General features: G+C 37.0%; 1 protein-coding gene across 10 annotated transcripts in view; it reads left to right on the forward strand.

Moving 5' to 3' along the window:
* DGLUCY (D-glutamate cyclase) overlaps window positions 1–19,220 on the forward strand; it is a 47,667-nt gene extending 28,447 nt beyond the window's left edge. For 9 of the 10 annotated variants that reach the window (XM_005520191.3, XM_088058152.1, XM_088058153.1 and 6 more), the window contains 8 exons: window positions 1,301–1,423; window positions 3,592–3,783; window positions 5,770–6,030; window positions 6,514–6,613; window positions 8,237–8,385; window positions 13,225–13,344; window positions 14,149–14,300; window positions 18,833–19,220. In XM_005520191.3, the coding sequence (XP_005520248.2) occupies window positions 1,301–1,423; window positions 3,592–3,783; window positions 5,770–6,030; window positions 6,514–6,613; window positions 8,237–8,385; window positions 13,225–13,344; window positions 14,149–14,300; window positions 18,833–18,976 (1,241 nt within the window). In that variant the 3' untranslated portion in view covers window positions 18,977–19,220. The remainder of the gene's footprint in view (window positions 1–1,300; window positions 1,424–3,591; window positions 3,784–5,769; window positions 6,031–6,513; window positions 6,614–8,236; window positions 8,386–13,224; window positions 13,345–14,148; window positions 14,301–18,832) is intronic. The other variant, XM_088058156.1, reaches the window with a different exon arrangement.
* The last annotated feature ends 3,159 nt before the right edge of the window (window positions 19,221–22,379 follow it).

Below are 22,379 nucleotides of genomic sequence, written 5' to 3' on the forward strand. Positions count from 1 at the left end.
ATCTGAATATAAAAGGAAAAAGGAAGGAAGAAAAAAAAAGAAAGAAGAAGGTTTTGCGTGAGCTGAACACACAGATTTCTTAGACAAAAGTTAGTTGTCAGATGTAGATAAGTTATCTGGCAGGGGTGGTTTTGGTAAAAAGTATAATCACATTTTTCTGAAATGTGTGCAGTTTCATTTATATGTGAATACTTTCTTGCTGTCAGAGATTCCAGTGACAGGATAGCAGTGACTGACAGCATGGGAAGAAGTATGTGTGGATGCATTTTGTGTCTTAGTGGTTGAATGTGGAAGTAAATACTGCATTATTTTTAAAAACACTGAAATAACATACAATGAGCACAACACTTACAACAAAATGAATAGAAATATGATAAGATTTGTTTTTAAATCTAGTTTGAACAAAAATGAAAAAAAAAAAATAAAGACAGAAGGTTGTTTGAAAAAATAACCAAACCAAACAAACACCTGTAATGTGAAGATAGATTGCAATAATTTCCCCCCCTGCTATCAGAAGGTTGATAATCATGGGCTTCATACACAGAAGGCTCACATTGCAGGGCATGGAAGGAAATGTCATTGGTTAACACAACACTCCAGTAATGTACTTGAGTAACATATCTGAGTACTTAAGCCTGACAAACTAGTAATAAGTCATTACAAAAGAGTAAATTATCATATATACAGATTATATAAATTAATTTCAGAAAGGAGAGTGGTATATTAAAGCATCTGAAGAATATAAAACCACAGAAAGGTAGCAAGTGCTTAGAAAGACCCAGATTATTACAAGCAGGTGTCAGAATAAAGCAAAAGACAATTTAGTGAAAGGCAGCTAAGAGTGAGATGTATTTATCTAAGAAAAAGAGGAAAAGATAATTTCTCTAGCTAAAAGATGTAGGAAGTTAATGCAGTAGAAAATGTGTTCTAGAAAGAACTCATTTTGCATTGCCATCATTTATTCTTGTTTGCCAGTGCTACGAATAGAATTCTTCTGTTGATCCAGAAGATTTATATTATCTTGGAAACTCAGCATAGATATCTAACTTGCATTTTCTTGCAGAAAAAAGATAAATACATTTTTACTGATATTATTGAGTACAAAAAAAGGGAAATCAAGTCAGCTCAGGCTCTGAGGATATGCACTCAAAGACAAACTCAATGTTCCACTTTAGGGGGACTCGACACTCTCAAACTCTTAATTCAATGTCATTGAATGATGTTTGGGGTCCACTCCCCAGATTTGCAGCATTACTGCTTAATTAGAATCACTCATGATTTCATTTTTGATCAATTCCAGGTCTTCTGGGAATACAAGATCTCTCTAAACCGGACTATGGAGATCCAGTTCACTTTCACCCTGGTGATATTCCAGTGTTTTGGGCCTGTGGAGTAACAGGAGTAGAAGCAATTATCAACTGCAGTATGTGCTGCTTAGAGACTCTTTAAATTATGCCTCAATCTCTTTTCTCTCTCCTTGTTTTATTTTTTCAAAAAGGAGACTGAATTGGCTGATTAGCAAGATAAAAAACACCCCAAACAACAAAAAAGCCTTTGGCAGGAGAGTTTTTGTTGTGAAATACAGGTGTACTTTAGAGAAAATTCTTACTGAAATTTCACCACTTTTGTGTATTTTAAATGTTTAGTTCTACAGCTCTGGCAACATCAAAACATCTTTTTAAGCATTATAAGAAACAAGAAGTTTAAAGGCGTTCATTTTTAAGCTTCTTCCTTTTAAAATATTATTTTGTACTGCTTTGAAGTAAAGCAATAGTCTAAGAAAAAGAAAAAAAAAAAAAAGAAGGAAAAAAGAGAAGCCAGAAATCTTTCCAAAATGTTGTCAAGAGCTAGAAAATTGATTGACATGGAAAAGTGTTCTTAAGTGTCTCATGGAGAATGTAGAGTTTTTAGTTTGCTCCAAAATTAAGTAAATGTAACACACTTTACATAAATGAAACTTTTTCTTCTGCACAGCGGTTCTGCACTGTGTGCAGTCATTTATGCAGGCATGAGCACAAAGGGCAAGAAAATGCAACAAAACCATAGTAACAGTATTGCATACTTCCCTAAGTCACTAGTATGGAAATTAAATACTGTATTTTCATTCTTACTGAAAAAGAAGCTTAATAATCATAGGCAATATTTGTGGGAGAACCCTGGGAGGTCATCTGCTTTGTCCTTCTCTCCTTGCAGGATCCTTGTGGTCTCTTAGAGATGTTTATCTGAACTCAACACCTGCTCTAGTAGGTTCAGCTCTAATAGGAGTCTTCTTTCTCTTTTTTACATGCAATCTCTTTTCTCCAGTCCCAAATCCATACTGAAAATCCTGCTCTTTCCTGGATGCTTCAGCAAACCTATTCATCTTCCTCACACATCCTTGGTGTAGGGAAAAGAAAGAAAAAAATTGCCAATGTCTCTCCAATCTGTTGCACAAGTCTATCCTGCCCTTGCCTGGAACAGACTTTCACTTTTGTTTATTTCTCCATTTTCTGTATTAAAACCAGTTGTCATTAGTGCATTCCAGGAAATTTTTGGATAGTTTTTATTTTGTTGTGCTACTTTCTCAGCTAGAAAGTTTAAAATCTGCCAAACCACCAATACCCATACTTTAGATGAATCTGCTAGCTTGTCACAAAAACTGTCTGCTCACAGGGTTTGACGAGGTAAACCTCAACAGCCATGTTCCCCAGGTGTTTTAAATTGCTAGCCATAGGGTCCCAACAGATGTAGCTCAAACCAAGCAGATGTGTACTTAGTAAAAAAATATCTTCTCCATTTTCACCCTCCTAACAAAGAATGTTTTGTTGTTTAAATATACCAGTTATGATTTACCCAACAGGGTACCAGTTTTTCCAAATCAAGTATTGCCTAGATTTGGATTTCTGGAGTTAGTATAAAGACAGAAATATTATCAGCTTAGGGAGCTACTATGCTGTCAGGTCTAAAGAAGCTTATTTTTCTCCAGGGTTTTAGTGGCTACTCATATTTCCTTTCTAACTTACTGGTTCCCTTTTGTCATTACTCCTTGCCGGTTTAAATTGTCGTGGTTTAACCCCAGCCAGCAGGATCAGGGAGAGAATTGGAAGGGCAAAAACTGGAAAACTCATGGGTTGAGATAAAGACATAGGGAAAGCAAAAGCCATGCATGCAAACAGAGCAAAAGAGGGAATTAATTCACTGCCTCCCATGGGCAGGCAGGTGTTCAGCCATCTCCAGCAGAGCAGGGCCCCATCACAAGTCATGGTGACTTGGGAAGACAAACACCATTACAACAGACTTTTTGGGAGGGTACCAGAGTTCCATTCTTAGGTTACCTCAAATTTAGACCAAAGAGGGCATTGTGGAAAAAACTGATCTCAACTACCCACATGAGCTTTCTAGAAGTGAAAACATTTTCAGATGTACATGTATACATTTCTTTCTCAAAGTGTATTATTGCTCCAGTGTAACTTAAAATATCATCTGTTTTTTTTAAATGTCATCAGGCAGGGACTCTGTTGTCATATAAAGTAGCTTTTTGAAATTTTATCATCCTTCTAATTTGTTACATTGCAATAATAACATTTAACTGAATTTTTTTGTTCATTTTAGGAGCTCCGTTAGCTTTTACTCATTCTCCTGGCTGCATGTTCATTACTGACCTAAAGAATGATAATGTCAGATCCTTAGGAGGAGTCCCACAGGTCCACTGCATCTCTCAAGATCCTCTGCATTTCAGTATTGTGTCGGCAGAAGCAGCCCAAAAGATAAGGACTCTAGAGACCCTAATTGGAATAGATCCAGGTATAAACAAAAACTGTCTCCCTTTAATGGATTCATTATGGGGTGGACACCACCTATCCTGCCTTTTTAGATATTTTAAATTCAAGAACACAGTAAGAATCTGAAGGTGATTTTAAGAATTCTTTATGGAATACAGTGAGTTTATATAACTAGGTCTTGTATTTACTGTTACTGTAGTTAATATCAGAGTCTGGCCAAAATCATTCATTGTGGGTAATGGAATATCTGATCTTCCTGACTGTATGCTCACAAAGGACACAGAAGCAGACTGCATAGTCTGCAGGGAATAAGAACTGCTACTGAGTAAAACTGAAATTGGTATGTGAAGTAAAGGCACCTCAGCTTGCTGCTAACAGCTACATGGGTATTCACTATGGAGTAAATAGCACATTTCTTTACATATATTCATGACTACTGTGGTCCTACCAGAAAATTCTAGTAGTTGCATGTGTTTTTCAAACACCACTCTCTGATGGGTGGGATTATATTAATTTCTGCTGATATATCCATCACTGAAGTGTTGTATGACCAGGTTGCCACAGAAGGTTGAGCAGTGGGGGTGCCTGTGTGTGCAAGGAAGAGAGGGAAGTAAAGGCAAACTGAGTAGTGCAACCATTCCTAAAATACATGCTGAGCTAGTCCCCTCTGGCTGCTGTAAAGTCTGAGCTCAGTGTGCCATAAATTTTCTGAAATCCTCTGTAGGCAGTAGTGGAAAACAGCTTACGCCCAGCACTCCCAAGCTCCGGGTTTGGGCTGTGTGCATACATTTAGGTCTGTTTATTTTTACTCACAAGGCCTCTCCTTTCCCACTCTCTGGAGCTGGCTTGGCACAATGCCTCCCTCTGCAGAAATACAGGACCTAACTTAAAAGTTAGCTCCTAAAGGGGAGTACAGTACTTTGTCTCAGTTAATATACCCCACATCTCTGAGATTTGTATTCTGCTTCTCTTAACTTTAAGTTCTCTGAACTTTTTTCTCTGTCCATTATCTATGTATTGCCTGTGTGTTATTTAGAAGGAATAGAAGAAATGCCAAAGGGGAAATTGAGGACAAAAAGATGAAAATGTAGGGGTGGAGGGAGCAAAAAAGGATGAAGATACAAGGAGATAAAAAAAACAGCAGTGAAGACTTACCTCTATACGCCCATCATGCTGGTACTCAGGGTATTCTTGAGTGCTAGCAAATTGAAAGAACTGAGTTGTGAACTTTTTTCCAAGTGACAGGGAAGGAACATGGGATAGGAAGTGTTTGAACAGTGAAAGCCATACACAGAAAATAGTGTTGCCTATTTAGGGTCTGACCCATGAGAAGAGACTTCTGTTAATGTTCACCTATTTCTCAAGGTCTGGTAATGTTGTTCTCTGCTACATGAAGTGTTACAGGAACGTCTAGTAGTCACCTGGATACCGCTGTATTAATTGAGTTTATGAGGTCCCCAGGTAACTTAAAATATCTCTGAAACCTCACTTCTGAGGTTAATCATTTCATTAGGTGGAATTCATTTGGGAATTAGCTCTTTCCAAAGGGAATGGAGTTAAACAGACACAAAGGACTAGCTTACACATCTGAAGTCTGCATCAGAACTTCTGTAAGGTCTGGGATGCTAGACTTGCAATCTAGCTTCATTAGCTAAACATGGTTTAGCAGGACTCTCAAAGGGAAACAGAGGGCCAAAGGAAAGGAAACAATATGCAATCAGTTCTCAGAAAAAGCTATTTACACTTAAACCTAGAAACGCTAGGTATAATAATTTTTAAAAGCTGACATTCTTAACCTGGAAGCACAGCCCATTATCTTCATTACTCATATCCTACATCTTCTTATGTTTCCTGAGGAAATTACCCCGATTCCTGCCTTGACCAGAGGTTTTTCTCTTTCTTTTAACCCATTTTATGTCACTAAAGTATGTACTTTCACGCAGAGGGAAAATTCAAAAGGAGAACGATACGTTGACACGTACTGCTCTCTTTAAAACCACTTGTCTAGGAGAGCGGGGTATCCTGCACCTGCAGCGCCAGGGCGAGCTGCTGAGGGCCTGCCTGGCCATGTCCCACGCGGGGTCCGTGCTGATAACAACGGGATTTCCCACCCACTTCAGCCACCAGCCGCCCGAGGAGAACGACGGCCCCCCGGGAGCCCTTGCCATTGCAGCTATGCTGCAGGCCTTGGAGAAACAGGTTGCCATAGTTACAGATCAGAGAGCTGTGGATCTGAATAAAAAGATTATTGAAGAAGCTGTTCAACTAGGTAAGAGACATGGGTTTTTCAGTTTTTATCTTGCTAATTTGAGCCAAGGTTTGCTTCAGTTTTAATCTGTCACTTAGTACAGGACTTTTTTTTTTTTTTCCCAGCGAATGAATCAGAATTCATCCTCTAGGCTCTGCTCATCATTGCCATGATGACATTTTGTTAACCTAGCTGGCATCAAGCTAATATGTACATATATGGGCATTGATTCTGGATGAGTTGCTTGCCATAAATTCTGAGTGTCTGTTCTTATTCTTGTAGTCCTGTTTTCTACCTCAAGGTCCCATTTAACAGCATTTACATCTAAACAAGTTTAAATTAAAGTTTAAATTAAAGGATATAGGGGGCTCATCAAGAACTGTGTAAAGACACTGAATTCTTACAGTTCTAGCAATTTTGTTTTCTTATTTTTTTTAAGTTACTCAAAGATACATTAAAAAAAAAAAGTATGTAGTATCTGAATTTCATTTTGCTTTCCTGTAGGAATCCTAGAGAAACCCATCCCTCTACTGAGTTATCAAAGGGAAAGTGCTGATTCAGCTTTAATGTTTTTGTGTGAGAATGGGGATCCTGGAAGACCTAGGTATGTGTACTCAGTTTTTGAGAAAGGGTCACACCACTACTGTGCAAAATTATAATAAAATAAGGATCATGGTCTAAGAAGACACAATGGCTGCAAGTAAATCCTTAAGACTTTGAATGCACAGAACAAACTTTGAAGCGAAACACTGTTATTGGAGCATACAGAGTACAGAATTTCACATTATTCTGCAATTCTGCAAAACACTTCTGGACAAAAAAGAAACAATTCTTCATATATTAATAGCTCTTTTCCTTCAAAAACTTTCTAAAATATTTTCAGCTGTTATTCTATAAATATATATATACATACACTATATATTATATTACCAATTTTTAAATCAGTGAGAAGATCAAAAACTATTATATCAAAGTCAGTGAAAGAGCTAAGAAAAGAGCTGTGGAAATTGTGCATTTTCTAGAGCTTTAGCTCTAGTCTGACAGCTAGGGAACCTTGTCTGACTTAATAAAATGTCATATGTTTGTAATGGTGTGATTAGGGTTAATGCACTGGAGAATTTGCTAGGTAGCTGTATGCTCATTTCATTACTTAGCATTCAACATAAATTCCCTTGAAGTAGGCATGTATTGCTCGTTTTTATTGATCTTTCCTTGTAAAGTCTTTTAATGTAGTTGCCCTCAGTTTGCATTCTTTAATGAAAAAGTCTTTCACCCTGGTATTTGCTTCATTAACTTACTGAATTCCCATTGCTTTCCACAGGTTAGTGGGTACTGTAATAGTATGCATGGTACTGTCTTCATTTTTTATGTGTTGATTTAAAAATGTCTTTTATAGCTATGCTTAATAAAAGTACAGGCAGATTCTATTTAAATTGGTCCCTTAGTCCCAAAAAGCTGAAGTTTTTTTGGTTTTTTTTAAATAGACAACTAACCTGCTAAAGGTCTCTGGAATCACTGTAGATACCCACCCACAAGAACATTAAGTAATTCAGCAGAATTAGTAACCTCTTGAGAGTAAAGTCAGAGAAACAGGAGCAAAATAATTCTAAGATACAGTGGCAGAACTGAGTACTATAGTTCTACTTAAAATGTGGGACAGCTGCAGTGCATCTGTCTACTTTCATAACCAGCCAGACAGCCATAGACTTAAAAAATAAATCCCCCAAATCTAAAGACCCAAACCCAAACATTGCCTAACTAGAAACTGATGAATATTTGCCAAGCTGTGTAATTTAAACAGAGAATATATTGACACTAACAAGGATTTAGATGATCATTAATTTGCCATTTTTTTGTTTTCTTTGAATACACTTACAAAGACTAATATTTTACAAGATACCGTCTGCTTTAATGTGAAACAGAGCCAGGCCAGATGGCTGGCCCAAAGGATTGCTGGCTAGGAGGATTGCAGGAACTTCTCCATTTCTTGGTAGCAAATGTGGTTTGGGGGAGCTGCACTAAAGCTATTAAAAAGAACCTGAACTAACCTTTGGGAAAAAAACCCATGTACAACTACATTCAGAAATAACAAAACAGTATCTAAGTTTTACCTTGAATCCCAAATGGTCAAAAAGTAGAACCAAGCACAAGCAGCCAACAGAAGAATTTTTCATGTGAAAATTACAGCTTTGACTTCTCCCCTGTTTTTTCACTCACCTCTAACCAGATTTGATCACCTGGTAGCAATAGAGCGTGCTGGGATGGCTGCTGATGGCAATTATTACAATGCCAGAAAAGTTAATATTAAACATCTCGTGGATCCCATAGATGAGCTATTTTTAGCTGCACAAACCATTCCAGGAGTCACAACAACAGGTAAGTGTGAGTTTGTGTGATATTCTCAGAAGCAAGAGATGCACAGAGCAGGAGCTCTTACTGGTAGTGAAGGGGAGCAGGAGGCAGGTGCTGAGTAGCTGCTTTGAGGCTGCATCTGTTTGTTGTGACTGGATTTCAAGACACCATTGCTGGAGAAAAATTACAAGTTTCTATTGAAGGATTCTCACAGCCAAGAAAAAAAAATAATTTTATTTCAAATTTATTTAAGGGCAAAAAAGCAAGCCCAGATGTATTAGGTATACATAAGTCTATGTGCATGCACTCTAAGTGGAGTTTTTGATAGTAACTTCATTCTGTATTTTTCATGTTGAAGGCAACATAGAACATAAATTGTTGTTGGATAGGAATGTTACTTATTAAAGTATTGGTTTTATAATTGTTACACCTAAGTTAAAACAGCAGTCTGGATAGAATTTATGTTTATGTTGTCATTAGCAATACATTCCTTTAAGCAGGGATTACATATTTGCATCTATTAAAATTGTGCCTTCTACAACAAAATATGTGTGCACTGTAAGAATCTTTAAAGGAATGCCTTGTCCTTCCCCCCAAAGCAACGTTGGCCTTTGCTAATACATCTAATGAGAATGCTTTTGTCAACATACTGCTCCTCTCTTTAGGCAGTAAACTTTTTGTTCTTGGAAACTTATTGGATCTGGTTTTGAAAAAATATGCCATGGACCATTGTACAACATCCTGGTATAATCAAATGCTTCCTGCTACCATGTGTGGCCCAAATGAGAGTTTTGGAGATATATACACTCTGTAAATAACAAAATTAAATTAGCGATAAGTACCCATACCAACCTGATTTCTGTCACATCAGAACACATCTGCTGATTTAGCTTTCTTTCTTCTTATAGTGCTGTGGACTTGCTCCTAAGTATTACCATAAGCATGGGAACTTTGGCTTCTCAGTTTTGTTGTTTTTCAAATGTTTTCACAGAATTTAGAGAGCTTCTGCAGAGATAATGCATAGTCTGATTTCTCTGTATTGGTATAATTTAAAAGCTGTGTAGCAGAGGACTCCACTGATACTTTTTTATTATTGTAAAATTTGCAGTACTTCGTATTTAGATTTAATTTGGTTTTTTCCTATTCATAAGATGTACCAACCTTGAAAAGGAAACACTCTAGATGGCACTGTCTTGGCAATCTCAACAGAGGACAAAGATTGACTGAATAAGTACAGGAAAAGCTGTGTTTTGTAAAGATGTCTAGCAAAATGCCCAAGAGCTTTATCTGCTGCTCTTAGTTTCAATGCCTGTCCCTGATTTCAGATTGTTGATACAAGAATTTGATCTCTCCAGCTACTTACGTAACATCACAACCTGATTCCTTTAGTAAAAATAACCAACCTCTTCAAATATCTCCCACAGCAGCTCAAAGTATATTATTCATTTGCTGGAGCTTGGAATGTTCTGCCAGCTGAGAATTTGAATCTATTCAGCAGAATGTAGTTTGTTTCTAGCATTCTCTGAATATTCAAATATACTATGAAATGTCACTAATAAAAAATACCACAGGCTTGTGAAAAAGAAGAAAAGCAGTTATTCAGATTCAGTATGTCTCAGTGCTGTGAACTTTCTCTAAAGAGATTTCTGCATTGAAAATCGTTTAACAAGTCAGAGGTTTCAAAGGACAATGAAGGGATCTGCTCTTATCTCCCATGGTATTTGTGTACGTGGATATTCTGCTCCGGAGAACTGAGTATTTATAGGAAAACAATGTAATTTTTTCTTACATTGTCTGTAACCTAGATAACTTTTCTTGTTTTGCTTATCACACTAATTTTTTGTGTCTGTTATTTTGTTTAGGTAGCAATTTCTTGGGTTAGATGTTGGATTTTTTCATTGTGTTTCTGCAAAGTATAGTTTCACTTAGCCACTGTGGCCTTTGTGTTTTGTCTCCCGTTACTGATAGCGATGTGTTGGTACAGATGCTACAGGTTTTTTTCTGGTGGGGCTGTCATCAACTTTCTTTATGGTCAGTAGGAATTTAGAGGCATATGACTAGTTCCAAAACAAATGCAAATATTGTACAGAATTAGGGTGGAGTACTTGAATAACCTTATAGGCTAGAATAGCAGAAAGATCAAGTTTTCAGCCTACAGAAGTTCTTTATATAGTGTGCTCCGTGGCAAGAAGCACTGTGTCAGTAGGTGGAGAGGGGAAATGTTAGAACATTTGTTACATGCTGATTAATTTCTGTCAAGTGTTGCATTTAAAACGAGATCTGTGTTTTTTTAAAAAAATCTGATCTGGTAGTTTGACCACAGACAAAGCATGACCAGTGCCTGCAATTGTATGGGTACTGACATCCTAAAAACTCAGGGAGTGAGAAGCAGCCTCAAGGAATTCACAGAATAAGAAGACATGAAAGGCTGAGTTTGGGAGGGACTCAATTTCCACATAAGACTGAAATAAAAGATTAAGAGATGTTACTGGAACCACATATTGTTTTTTTCAGCTGTCATACAATTGACATAGCTATATGCTATTTATATAAGAGCTAATTAAAAGCTTTCCAAAGTACTCATGAAAAAATGGGGTCACACATTTTCCTTTCATACAGAAGATTTTTAGCACAGAAGACTGACGTCTCCTGCATATTTCATGAATGTAGGTTCAGAAAACAATGCAGTCAGTGGGAACTTGCATGGAAGATCCAGCAGAACTATTTTTCCTTTGCCTGGAAAGAAATTGGGCCTTTAGAAGAGGATTCATCTTGCCTATTTTCAGACTTCTATATTTGAGATGTCTGCCTTGGGGTGAGATGAACTGAATGTGTGAAGGGAGTGTTTCTGCTGACTTTAAAAGCAGTGTAGCTGACTGGCTCATGAGTGGATGGCTGTGTTTGCACAGGTGAATTTCACTCTGGAGATCTACAGTAAAATACAGTTGTCTGGCAATGTGGAGAGGAAGAAGAAAACAGGTGGGACAGGAGGCTTTTCAGTGGGGTGTTCTTTTCCTCCCAGTGTCGCACAAACAGGGACCTATCCACAGCAACAGATTGTTGCTACTGTTCAGGCATGCTGGTGACAGGACTCCAGCAAAGACAGGAAAAGCAAAGCAGGGCTGATAGAAGATACCCTGAGCAATGGATATATTCTCAGTTAGAGAAACTGTTGGTTTTCTTCATGGGACAAGAATTCATCTTTGCCTTTTTAAAGAATATTAACAGCAAAAATTTTAATTTTGAGTATAAGAAAAATCAGAATACTGTGTGTGATTCTTACAAAGCAGTAGAACTTCCATATTTTTATATGAGGATAGAAGCACCAGGATTATATGAATACCTGTTTGAAAGGCACTGCCAATAAAGAGATTTTTGAAAGCACCATTAACTCCCAATGGTGAAATGTGAGCAGATTATTAATGCAGATAAAAAAGAGTAGCTGTTCCATGGCAAATCTTTTTATGTAAGCTATGTGTCACTCAGTTATGCCCCACTTGACTGGGTAGACTTAAGGAATCAAATGAAAAAATGCTACTGAAAAATAACTTTCCATTTAATTTAAAGAAGAAATTTGCTACCAACACATGAGATATTTATGCAGTTACTAAAAGTGTTAAATTTACCAGTTTTCAGGGCTTGAAGTGTAAATTATAAATATTGTAATTTCTCTTCTGTGACACATGCTATGCATTAGAGCACAGTCACATTTCAAATTCAAATCTGATACATCACAGTCAGGACTTGGAGCTCTTCACTGTTCTGTTTCACAGACATGGGCTAGGATTTTTCTGTAAAATCTTCAGATTGAAAAAGATGCCATTCAGACTAACAGATGAAAGAGAAATTTTAATTTCCAACTAAATAATAATAATAATAGTTATAATAATTATAAATAATAAATAATTTTAATATGTTTTTTATCTATTGGTAAGAGACTAGAGGTACTATCCAGCTTTGATGTAAACTCCTAGTTTATGTTACCCTCATCTCCAGATATCTAAATGACACCTGACGACTTTATGTCCCAAATATCGGGTTGCCTAGATTTTTTCTGAAATTGCATAGATCCCACTGATTCCACTAAACTCACTAAGACAAATACACAGTATTTCTATTTGTGCAACAAAAATCAAGGTCCCGCATCCAGTATATAAGAAAATTTAAAATAATAAAGACTAGCTATTTTTTTGGGATGTGGCCATGGAAAATGAAAACAGTAATATTATACAGGGCTGGGCTCCTTGTGTGCTGTGGCCTGTTAGTGATCTGTATCAAACAGATGGGCAGTGCAGTCAGGCCTGCCTCTATCCAAATCCTTTTTTTCTATCTTTTTTTGCTTGTCTTTCTGCAATAATTCTTATTTCTATTCTGGTTTTTTTTAATTAAAGCTTGTAACAAGCCAAAGTTTTCTATGCTTGCTTTATCGTAGAATTGTTGGCTGATTTCTCAAGTTGAGAAAAAGATTTGGCTTTAATTTTCTGTCTTCTTTCTTTGTGCTGATGTACTTGTGATAACACGTAATAAACACCTCATGTAAGGCCTTCCATAAGCAAAGTTTACTGTCTTGATTCTGTCTGCAGTTCACAACTATGTGATATTTTTGATTTCTTTTGCCTGCAGGCAATGTAAAGTGTACATTGCATGTACAAGTTTAGAGGTTGGCATGTAATAGATGGTGCTTTCAGCTATTTCATTCACAGTCTTCTGTTTTTAGATGCTGTGGATGAAAGAGGATAAACCATCTCATATGGAGCTATGAACTATCACAGCAACTGTGGGGAAGAAACTAGATGTTTTCTAAAGGGATTGTAAATTTTATGCTGTGTTCATACTCATTTTGTCTTTTTCCCTTTTATAAAGGTGTTGGAGATGGAGGAAATGAATTAGGCATGGGCAAAGTAAAAGATGCTGTAAAGAAGCACATAAAAAATGGAGATGTTATAGCTTGTGATGTTGAAGCTGATTTTACTGTTGTAGCTGGTAAGGGATTTTTGGTGGGGTGGGAGAGTAGCTGATGTTTGAGAATAGAACTGACAAGGAAACATTTGTCTTTCCAAGTAATTTTTATTGGCCCTTTTCAAGTCATCCTCAGCAAACTGCTCTATCTCTATTGTACATTTTCCGAAGAGTTAAGTGCCTGTTGCTTCAGAAGAACTGACTGAAAATTGAGAATGTTCCATGAACAAAGTGCACTTAATTGGGAATAGTTGGGCAAATCCCGAGTATTCTTGAAAAATCACACATTATATAAAATCGTAGAGCCATAGAATACTGGAATGGTTTGGGTTGGAATGGACCTTGAAGATCATCTAGTTCCTAGTCCCCCTGCCATGGGCAGGAAACCTTTCTCTAGACCAGGTTACTCAATAACAAATATTAATAAGGAAACTGCAGAAGTGATCTGTGTGGGAATTAAAATGTCTGTGCACGTACGAATTTTCAGTATCATTGATATACTTCTCTTTAGAGTGTGCCCCTGTCAGGCATAAATTAGTCATATTGCTTCTTTACAAAAAGAAAAGTTCTTTCAATAATCACTCAAGGACAAATGTGTGTTCTTAATGTTCAACAAAAGTTGAATGTTATAGTTAAAATTCTCTTTTACACCAGCATGAAATAAAATTCGCAGTGAGAGGGAGATGTTCAGCTGGTCCAGCTTGTGAACTGGATGGTCCATACTGTGCTTGGGTTCGGGTTTCTCTGTTCCTTACCCAGTTTCTCTGGCACACTGGGCACTGAGCAGCCCATTAGTGCAGTCTGGTCTCACGGTGCTGCTCTTTGCAGGGGTCTCTAACTGGGGTGGTTACGCCATGGCCTGCGCTCTGTATGTGCTGCGCTGCTGCGAGATCCACGAGCGCTACCTGCACAGGGCGCTCGGCCCCCCGCGCACCGAGAGCAGGAGGCTCTGGCTGTCAGCACTGCCATCCATCACCAAGGTAATTCCTGCGGCTGGGATTTGCTCGGGACAGGGAGATAGAAGTGACCACCAGCTGCTGAATCCTGCCTGGTCAGGTTCAATTCCTCACCTTCACAAGGTCTTTGGGGACTTCTAGGGATTCCTTGTGAAGGAGCAGCCACGCTGTCCTTAGACTGTTTTCCACAAAGGATTCAAGATTGCAAATTAAAATCCTCCAATATGAATGTGTTCATGTCTTGTAGCTTCAAGTAGAAGACAGTGCCACAATTTTATGGGCAAAGCAAGAAATCCTTGTATTGAGATACAGTGATTGAAACTCCCTGTATGCTTCCTTAGCATCATTCAGGATTTTATAACCCTCTGTTGTCGTGTCCTTTGGACTGCTTCCAAAATCAAAAGTCACAGTTCTTATGCTGTAGACACTCCATACTTCTGATCTTTGTACCTTACTTCTGATCTTTCCACCTTTTCTTGTTTGCTGGAACCTTTCTACAATTAGTTTTGAATGTTTCTAAATTAAAGTTGGAAAAAAACTTGTACATGAATATTTTTAAATGTGTTTTGACTAATGCAGCTCTGTACAGTGTGATATTCTGGGAATGCAAAGGTTTCAGACTGAGAAAAAGTAAAATAACTGAGAGGGGTGAGAAATGACTGATCTGTGCTCATCCTTCTAAGCACGTGCCTCTATTTTTAACTTGGCAGTGGTTAAAAAAAAAATCTGTCTATATATACACACACGCTTAATGATTAAATAAGATTTGTCCAAAACTTTGCAATAAATTAGAAACTTCAAAATTCAGCTTTATTAGCAGAGTACCTCTACAAACATATTAAGTGTGTGACCTCCAAAAATGCTAAGCAAAATGCAATCAATCTAGCATAGTTGCTGCCCAAAACAAAGTTTTTGTCCTGAGATGACAGGACATTCTGCATGAAATTCCAACAAAGCACCTTTTAAGTATTTTAGAGCAGATCTCACTATTTTATTTTTTCTTTTCCTATCTTAGTTTCTCATCCAAAGGTCATAAAACTGAAACTGATCACAACACTTGGTGTAGCCATATAGCTTAACAAAACTTACATGGCCCTTTTCAGCAGTCTTTTTATAAAATAGATTAATTCTTTTCCTTTTCAGTGTTTTTTCCAGTTGCATCTCCTGGTTTTTGACCTTTAAATTAATGCATCCTAAAATGACTATGATCAAAATTCCTGGTAATAAGATACTGTAATTAAGTGTTATACTGTGTACAGGAAAACCTTCTTGTTTTTGTTTTACTAAGCTATACAGATGGGAATATTAATGATCCAATAATGGGCTACTGAAAGTGCAATTCTAAAATCTATTGAGGTAAAATTAATGGAAACAGTTTTGTGGAGGAGAGAAAATGACAAAATGTCTGACAAGAAAATATGATATCTTTAATTATAAATCACACAACAGTGAACAGTGCAGAAGATTGAATACATTAGTATTCACATACTCCATTAGTTTTAAAAAAAATCAGACCATTTATGTTTATATGGCTACTTTCTGCAAAATTCAGCTTCATTTAATGCTATAATAATTACCCTAGTGAGATAAAGAGCAACACCACAAAGATCCATCTCAATGTTTATATTTGTGATTGTAATTGGAAAGAGGACATTTGAAGGAGTCCCTTAACACCAGACAGCATTCTTATAATGTGCTTTATTTTTGCTCAAAAAGTGGCACTTCCATGAATGCTGTAGGTCATAATTACTAAATGAACACTTCCCCTGAAACACCAACATTATTTCCATGCACACTGGTGTTCCAGCAGTGTCAGGATTGCACTGCCAAACCCCAGAACTGCAGAGCTCTCCCTTCCCACTGAACAGCAAACTAAGATTGTTCTGAGTTCATGGATGAGCCTTTACACACATCTCAGGAAGAGATGCTGCAAAGCATTTCTTCCATGGTGAGAACTGCAGGAATAAGAAACAACTGGACCTAAACAATCTTTGCTTAAGATTTTGCTTTACTTTGAGTATGGTATTGGCTTGATTTTTCAGATGTTCACAGTACTTTTACACCAAAGTGACTGTAATGAAATTAATTCATTCATACATATCCAAATGTAGCTAATGCTAAACATCCTACAACATCCATCAACTCTGCATTTCACTGCATCTCACAAACAGGTTAATATAGCAAGCATTTTTTTTCTTTTACTGAGCTTTTTCTTAATGGCAGCATATTAACTGTATAGTATTTTTTGAAAAATTATTACCTATAAGAATATGAATTATAAATATGTAATGGTGTGACATGTTTTTAGTGTGCTTTATTAGCTTTGTCATGCATAAAGAGGTTTTCCCCCCTTGAATAAAGAACAAACAAAAGAAATATTTTTCTATTAATTTGATTATTTTTTCCAGTTACCCTAATCCCAAAATAATTATTTACTAAAGAGAGAGCTGTGGTCCAATTGCAGCACTGTACAGCTGAGGAAGTATGCTACACATTGTATTTGCTTATTACAAATGGAAATGAGCATTTGATGACAGGCTACGGTTTATCAGGCACAGTTATGTAGTATTAAGCAAGCAAACTTTTTTACCTGATATAAGCAGATCAGAGAGCTCTAATATGTAAATATGTAGCAGAAACCATTCACATTAGAGGTTATATTTTGTGTAACCAATTTAGGTGTCTCTTTTGTGACAGGAGAGATCTCCTTAGCCCTTTTGCATTTAAATACACTCGGTGCTAAGCGAAACCTCTGTCATGCAGAAAGATTGGCTGTATATATTTGCATTTATGTATGTGATCATTCATACAATTTAAACTGATGTGTATTTATAATTTTATAAATTATAAAGTAGCAAATTTTATGCTACTAATGTATCCAGATAATTTCCTTAAATAGCTGTGTCACTGCTGACACCATATAAATATGCATATTTTTCCTTTAGTAGAAAGCCAGAGCCACATTTAATTTTGTTACAGCTAAGAATTAGGATGTTTTACCAGGAAAAAAAAGACAGATCTTTAGAAAGTGCATTCAGAGTGCAGGTAACAAAATTAAACTGAATTGATCATGCAGGGCTTGCTTTGCTTCATTCAGAAATGGTTATATTTTGGCCATGTACTGTATTAGGTAAAATTCAACCATATTGTGTCTCAGTTGGGATCTACAGCTACTGTATTCCTTGTGGTTTAGAAATGTTCCTAGAAAAAGTTCTAAGATTTGATAAGAGAAAATTAGATACTTTAACCTTATAATTTTTTTCATTATTCGTGTTTCTACAAATGAATGATGAAAAAAATTGTAACATTATGAAATAATAAATAAAGATAAAGGACTTTGCTAGAGGTTATTGTGTGGTAATGTCAAACAAGAAGTGTTAAAACCTAGAGAACTCTTTGGAGGACACTGGTAGGATTGCTGCAGTAGCAATTTCCATAGAAATGGAAATAACACAGTAGACAAAGACCAGAAAGGGCATTCCTAGTAAAGAAAGGGAGGAAAAGATAGATAGGTGAGCGTTTCAAGGTCTTATATAACCTATCACAGGGTCGGCATAGGGGAAGCTAAAAAGTGACCAGGTTTTTGGTTTTCTCAGATTTTTATAAACAGAATTCAAGGAATAAATTCTCACTATAATAAATGCTAAAAAATAGGAAATTTTACTGTATACATTTCATGACAAATGAAAAGCAGAGCAGTTTATGCCAGACATGCATCCACTTAAAAAAAAATCTTGAAATTGCACTGTTCCCTGTGTTTTTTCAGAGCTCGCTTGATCCCAACTTTCCATCCCACAATGCTAACTGGCCCATAGTTCACAAAGGATTTTGTTCCCTCTGTGTACTTTTACAGCTCAACTTGAACATGCTTTGTTATCTGCTTATATTAGTTAAGCAAGAAAATAACTGTAGTTCTAAACAAAGCATATGCTAGTTCAGAGCATGCCAAGGAAGCACAATTTCCGAGGTTGTTTTCTCCCCACTTCATCCCTAAGCAACCAGAACTCTCATAAAATCAATAATGAAAAGGGAAGAGAGGGCTAAAGGCACAGAGAGATCAGAGAAGCTGCAGGAAAGGAAAGTGAGTGTGCAGCCCATCCAGGTGCTCTCTGTAACCTTTTTTTCCTGGTGCATCCTCTTTCCCTTATGTTCTTTTTCTATAAAAATGCAGCTGCAGCCAGCTGCCTTGCTAGGGAAACCACAGATGGATTTTTGAGATACTTTAGGTGGAGGTTCCTCTGATTCTCATTTGAGCAATGTAGGAACTTGAAACTGGACAAAAAATGATGTTTCTGAATCGACACTAATAGTCTGTTTGAAGCAGTGTGGAGAAAAATAATATTCAGTGATTAAATAGCAGTCAAGATTATAAACCATCTGACACTCCCTGAGCTCCAGATGCTAAACATATCTTTGGGACAAGATAGTACTTGCAAGTTGATGGCAAAATAAATATGGAGGATATGGTCAATCTCTCCCAGAACTAAATAAAATCTTGATGACTGCTCTTGTTTGATTCAGAATTTTAATTATACTCTGTTTCTTTGTTTTTCAAGGAAGAAAAGCTTCTGAAAACACTTGTGCAGCTCGGGGTCCGCAGTGGCAAAACTGCCAGTCTAGAGATGGAAGTGGATGGGCTGCCCTTCTACAACACCCATTCACTTATGATTGAAAAGCTGCTGCAGGAAGCACAGCAGTGACTGCCCCAAAAGATTTCTGCATCAAGAGTTGCTCCCATGTCATTTCCTTATTCTTGAGGCTCTCACAAGGTGCAAAAGATCAGAAAAATATGACTTTTCATCTCTAATGTCTTGACCACGCACAGCCTTTCATTGTTACCCTTGCAATATCTCTGTGAAACAAGAGGATATAATTCACTTGGTCTACCTTTCTTTTCTGTAATTTTATAATGGAAAATGAATATTAAATGATATTATATAATAAGAGGTGATCTGGATTTTACAAAGAAAGCATGAAATTACAGTGAGATATTATTGCACTGCCGTTCTTGTTTTACTAACCTCATAACTGCAACAGGAAGTAACTCCCGTAGCAACTTGAATTTAAAAATACTTGTGGTGAGGAGAACAGCTACAGTAGAGAGGTAAGATTCAAAACAAAACTGCAGTGTCACAGTTGTGAGAGCTCCACTGCACACCTCCTGTTGCCCCTCTAACACTGTGTTCTTATGGTGAGGGATAGTTTGTGGAAGTGTGAGGAGATAAGGAGAAAATTTTAACTGAGCTAATTAAAAGAAAGGCAGCATTGCAGATGTTCTGTGTAAAGGGTCAGCTGTGCCATTAACCCCTGTCATATTAGTAATTAGCCACTTATATATTTTGCCACTTTATGGATAATAGAGAAAAGTCATAGACATTTCAGAATAATCCTGTTGTTACAAAGAAATCAATTAAATACAAAACTAATGATTAAAAATATTAGAAATTGAAGTATGATTAGATATTAATAAAAATTTGCATTCAGTATGAAATAAAATTATGTCAATAAATTTTTACATGAATTCCTGTTGTAGAAATTCAGCTCCTAACAAGACCAAGTGAAGTAACATTAAATTCTATCCCATAGGATTGCTAACACTGAAGCAGTACACAGTAAATGGCTGTGAACCAGCTTTTGTCATTTAAAGCTGTGATTTTACCTTAACTCCAGGTGAGTGTCAGGACTGAAGCTGTGCCGGCTGTCAGCCCTTGCAGCAGAGAGGGGCGGGTACATTTGACACCACCTCTAGAGCACTGGTGCTTTACCTGTCATGGAATGGAAGTTGCCTTCAGCTGGACTTCCAGCAGTGAGCAACACTTTATATTTCTTCTCCTTCCTGGCAGGTGAGTTTTATTTCCCTTCTTCAATGCAAGACAAACAACTTTTTCAGAAGGAGAAAAATAATTTCATACCACAGACACCAGCATATTTTGAACACTAACCTCCTGAAGTCCCTGAGGATACAGAGGCTTTAAAGACACACAACAGCTGAACACATGACAGAAAGAAATCTTAATGCCAGACTTCTGCTATACATTCAGGTTCACAAAAAACCCCAGTGTTTATTTTCTAGGTCAGTAATTTTTTTAAAAATTTGTTTTATCTAAAACCTTCTGAAAGGATGATCTAGAAAAGTATTTTGGAAGTTTTACAATTGGAAAATATCTCTTTTAGAAGTCTTCAAACTCTTCAAACGATAAGTATTAAGTAAAATATTTCATATGAATGCTTGAACTTTTTGCCAAAGCCAGTAACCCCGCAGCACGGCATATGTTCACTGCTGCACAGAACTCACAGAACAAAATTGGCATCAATTTAAAAGAAGCAGCTGATTTTATTCTGTCTGTGCTACTGACTTATTACACTAACAGGTGCAATGTATATTTCCTAGCACTAATTTTTGCCCAAAAATTTTCATTTAGTAAGCTTTTGCTCTTTTTTCTTCCAAAACAAAGTCTTAACAGACAGATTTCATAAAGAAATACAAGATTTAATAATTTATTTCTCTTTTTCTCTAGTGCATGCTCTTAAAATATCTTCTAGTGTGCATTCCTAAGCACGGCATTTACTTCAATAGCGCATGTAGCAGGCCCCTAGCAACCTTTGCAGGACTCTTGAGTGAATGTGTTTTGACTGAGATGGAAGAAAAAGCTCTGAGTGGGAGTTACCTTCCTGCTATATTGGTTACAGTTCTGCAGCCTAAGCCAAACAGTTACAGTACAAAAAGAATTGGTAAAATGTTGGCCTCAAGGAAAAAAAAGGGAAAAGAAGAAAAAAATCCCTCCTTTCTGTTGCGGGTTAGCAGGTTAACTGCTGAGAACTGTAGCAGAACGCTGAGCTGTGTTACACAAGTTTCCATCTGATTTTAAACTGCAGCAGCTGACCAAAGCTGACCACATCAAAGACCCAACTCAAATGAGCCTTAATCCCTCAGATGACAATTCTATGTAGTACAGCATGCTCTGCATTCCAGTTGTCTAGTTTAAACAGCACGGGGAACTGTAAAGAAGCAACGCAAAAACACGACAACAAATATTTATCCTAGAACAAACCATGTGGGACTTGCAGCCTGACAGGTTGTGGGGGTCCGAGGAGTTGATGCTTAACAATGTACAAGCTCAGCACTACAGCAGTCAGGAGGGAGTCCCTGCCTTATGAGCCCCTTGGAATACACAGCAGATGAGATGAAAGATTAGGAGAAAATAAAGCTAAACTGTGCTAATAGTCAGGAGAAAAAAATGCAGCTGTAAAGTAATTAATCCAGCTGAGTGGTCAAAGTATAAAGAATGTAAAATAATTAAACAAACCAAATGTTAACATAAGCAAACCTAATCCCTTCTTGGGACTGGGGACATGAATCCTTTTTGCAAGAGGAAGGAGGAGAGGATCTGTAGTCTCACAAACAGAAACTGTGGACCAAAGCTAAAAGATAGCTATTTCAAGCATAGTGTGAAAAAATATTTTTAAAAAATTATAAAAACATTCTTTATTAAACACATCTAATTATATCTAATATTGCATTCTCCAGGTGGTTTCCAGAAAACTGTTAGAATATATTCCTTTTGGAATCTGATGGCAAGCAATATGTTACTATGACATATTCAGGAGCAGACCATGTGTTTAGACGATCTTTTGACTCAAAAGCAAACCAAAGAAACAAAACTGATTATACTGCTGGAAGTTATCAGCTCCAGATTGCAGAGACAGAGGTGTTTCGAGGAAGGTCTGAAATGAGAGAATTGAAAGGACAAGGCGATATTCATGGTGTAGCAGCTACAGGTACAAGAAGGTGTGATGAGCAGATCACAAAGAAGAATCATGCAGGATTAACTAGCACAACAAAAACCAAAAAAAACCTAGAGAGGAGGTGGTGGTAGGAACAATACTGTGGAGCACAACTCCCACGTCTTTAAAAGCCATTATTCTCCACTTACTCCTATATTTTGTTTCTGTCTAAACCAGGACACAGATCATTCATACATCATATCTGATACCGTATTTACTGAACAATGACCAAACCCTAAACTCTATTATCTGTGGGCAAAAACAGAGCTTAAACAGGATTCATTCAACAGTTTCCCTGACAAATGCATTGTTATTTAA

Source organism: Pseudopodoces humilis, chromosome 7, assembly GCF_049639895.1.
Source record: "Pseudopodoces humilis isolate 2021_Gansu_Grassland_sample_001 chromosome 7, ASM4963989v1, whole genome shotgun sequence".
NCBI lineage: Eukaryota > Metazoa > Chordata > Aves > Passeriformes > Paridae > Pseudopodoces > Pseudopodoces humilis.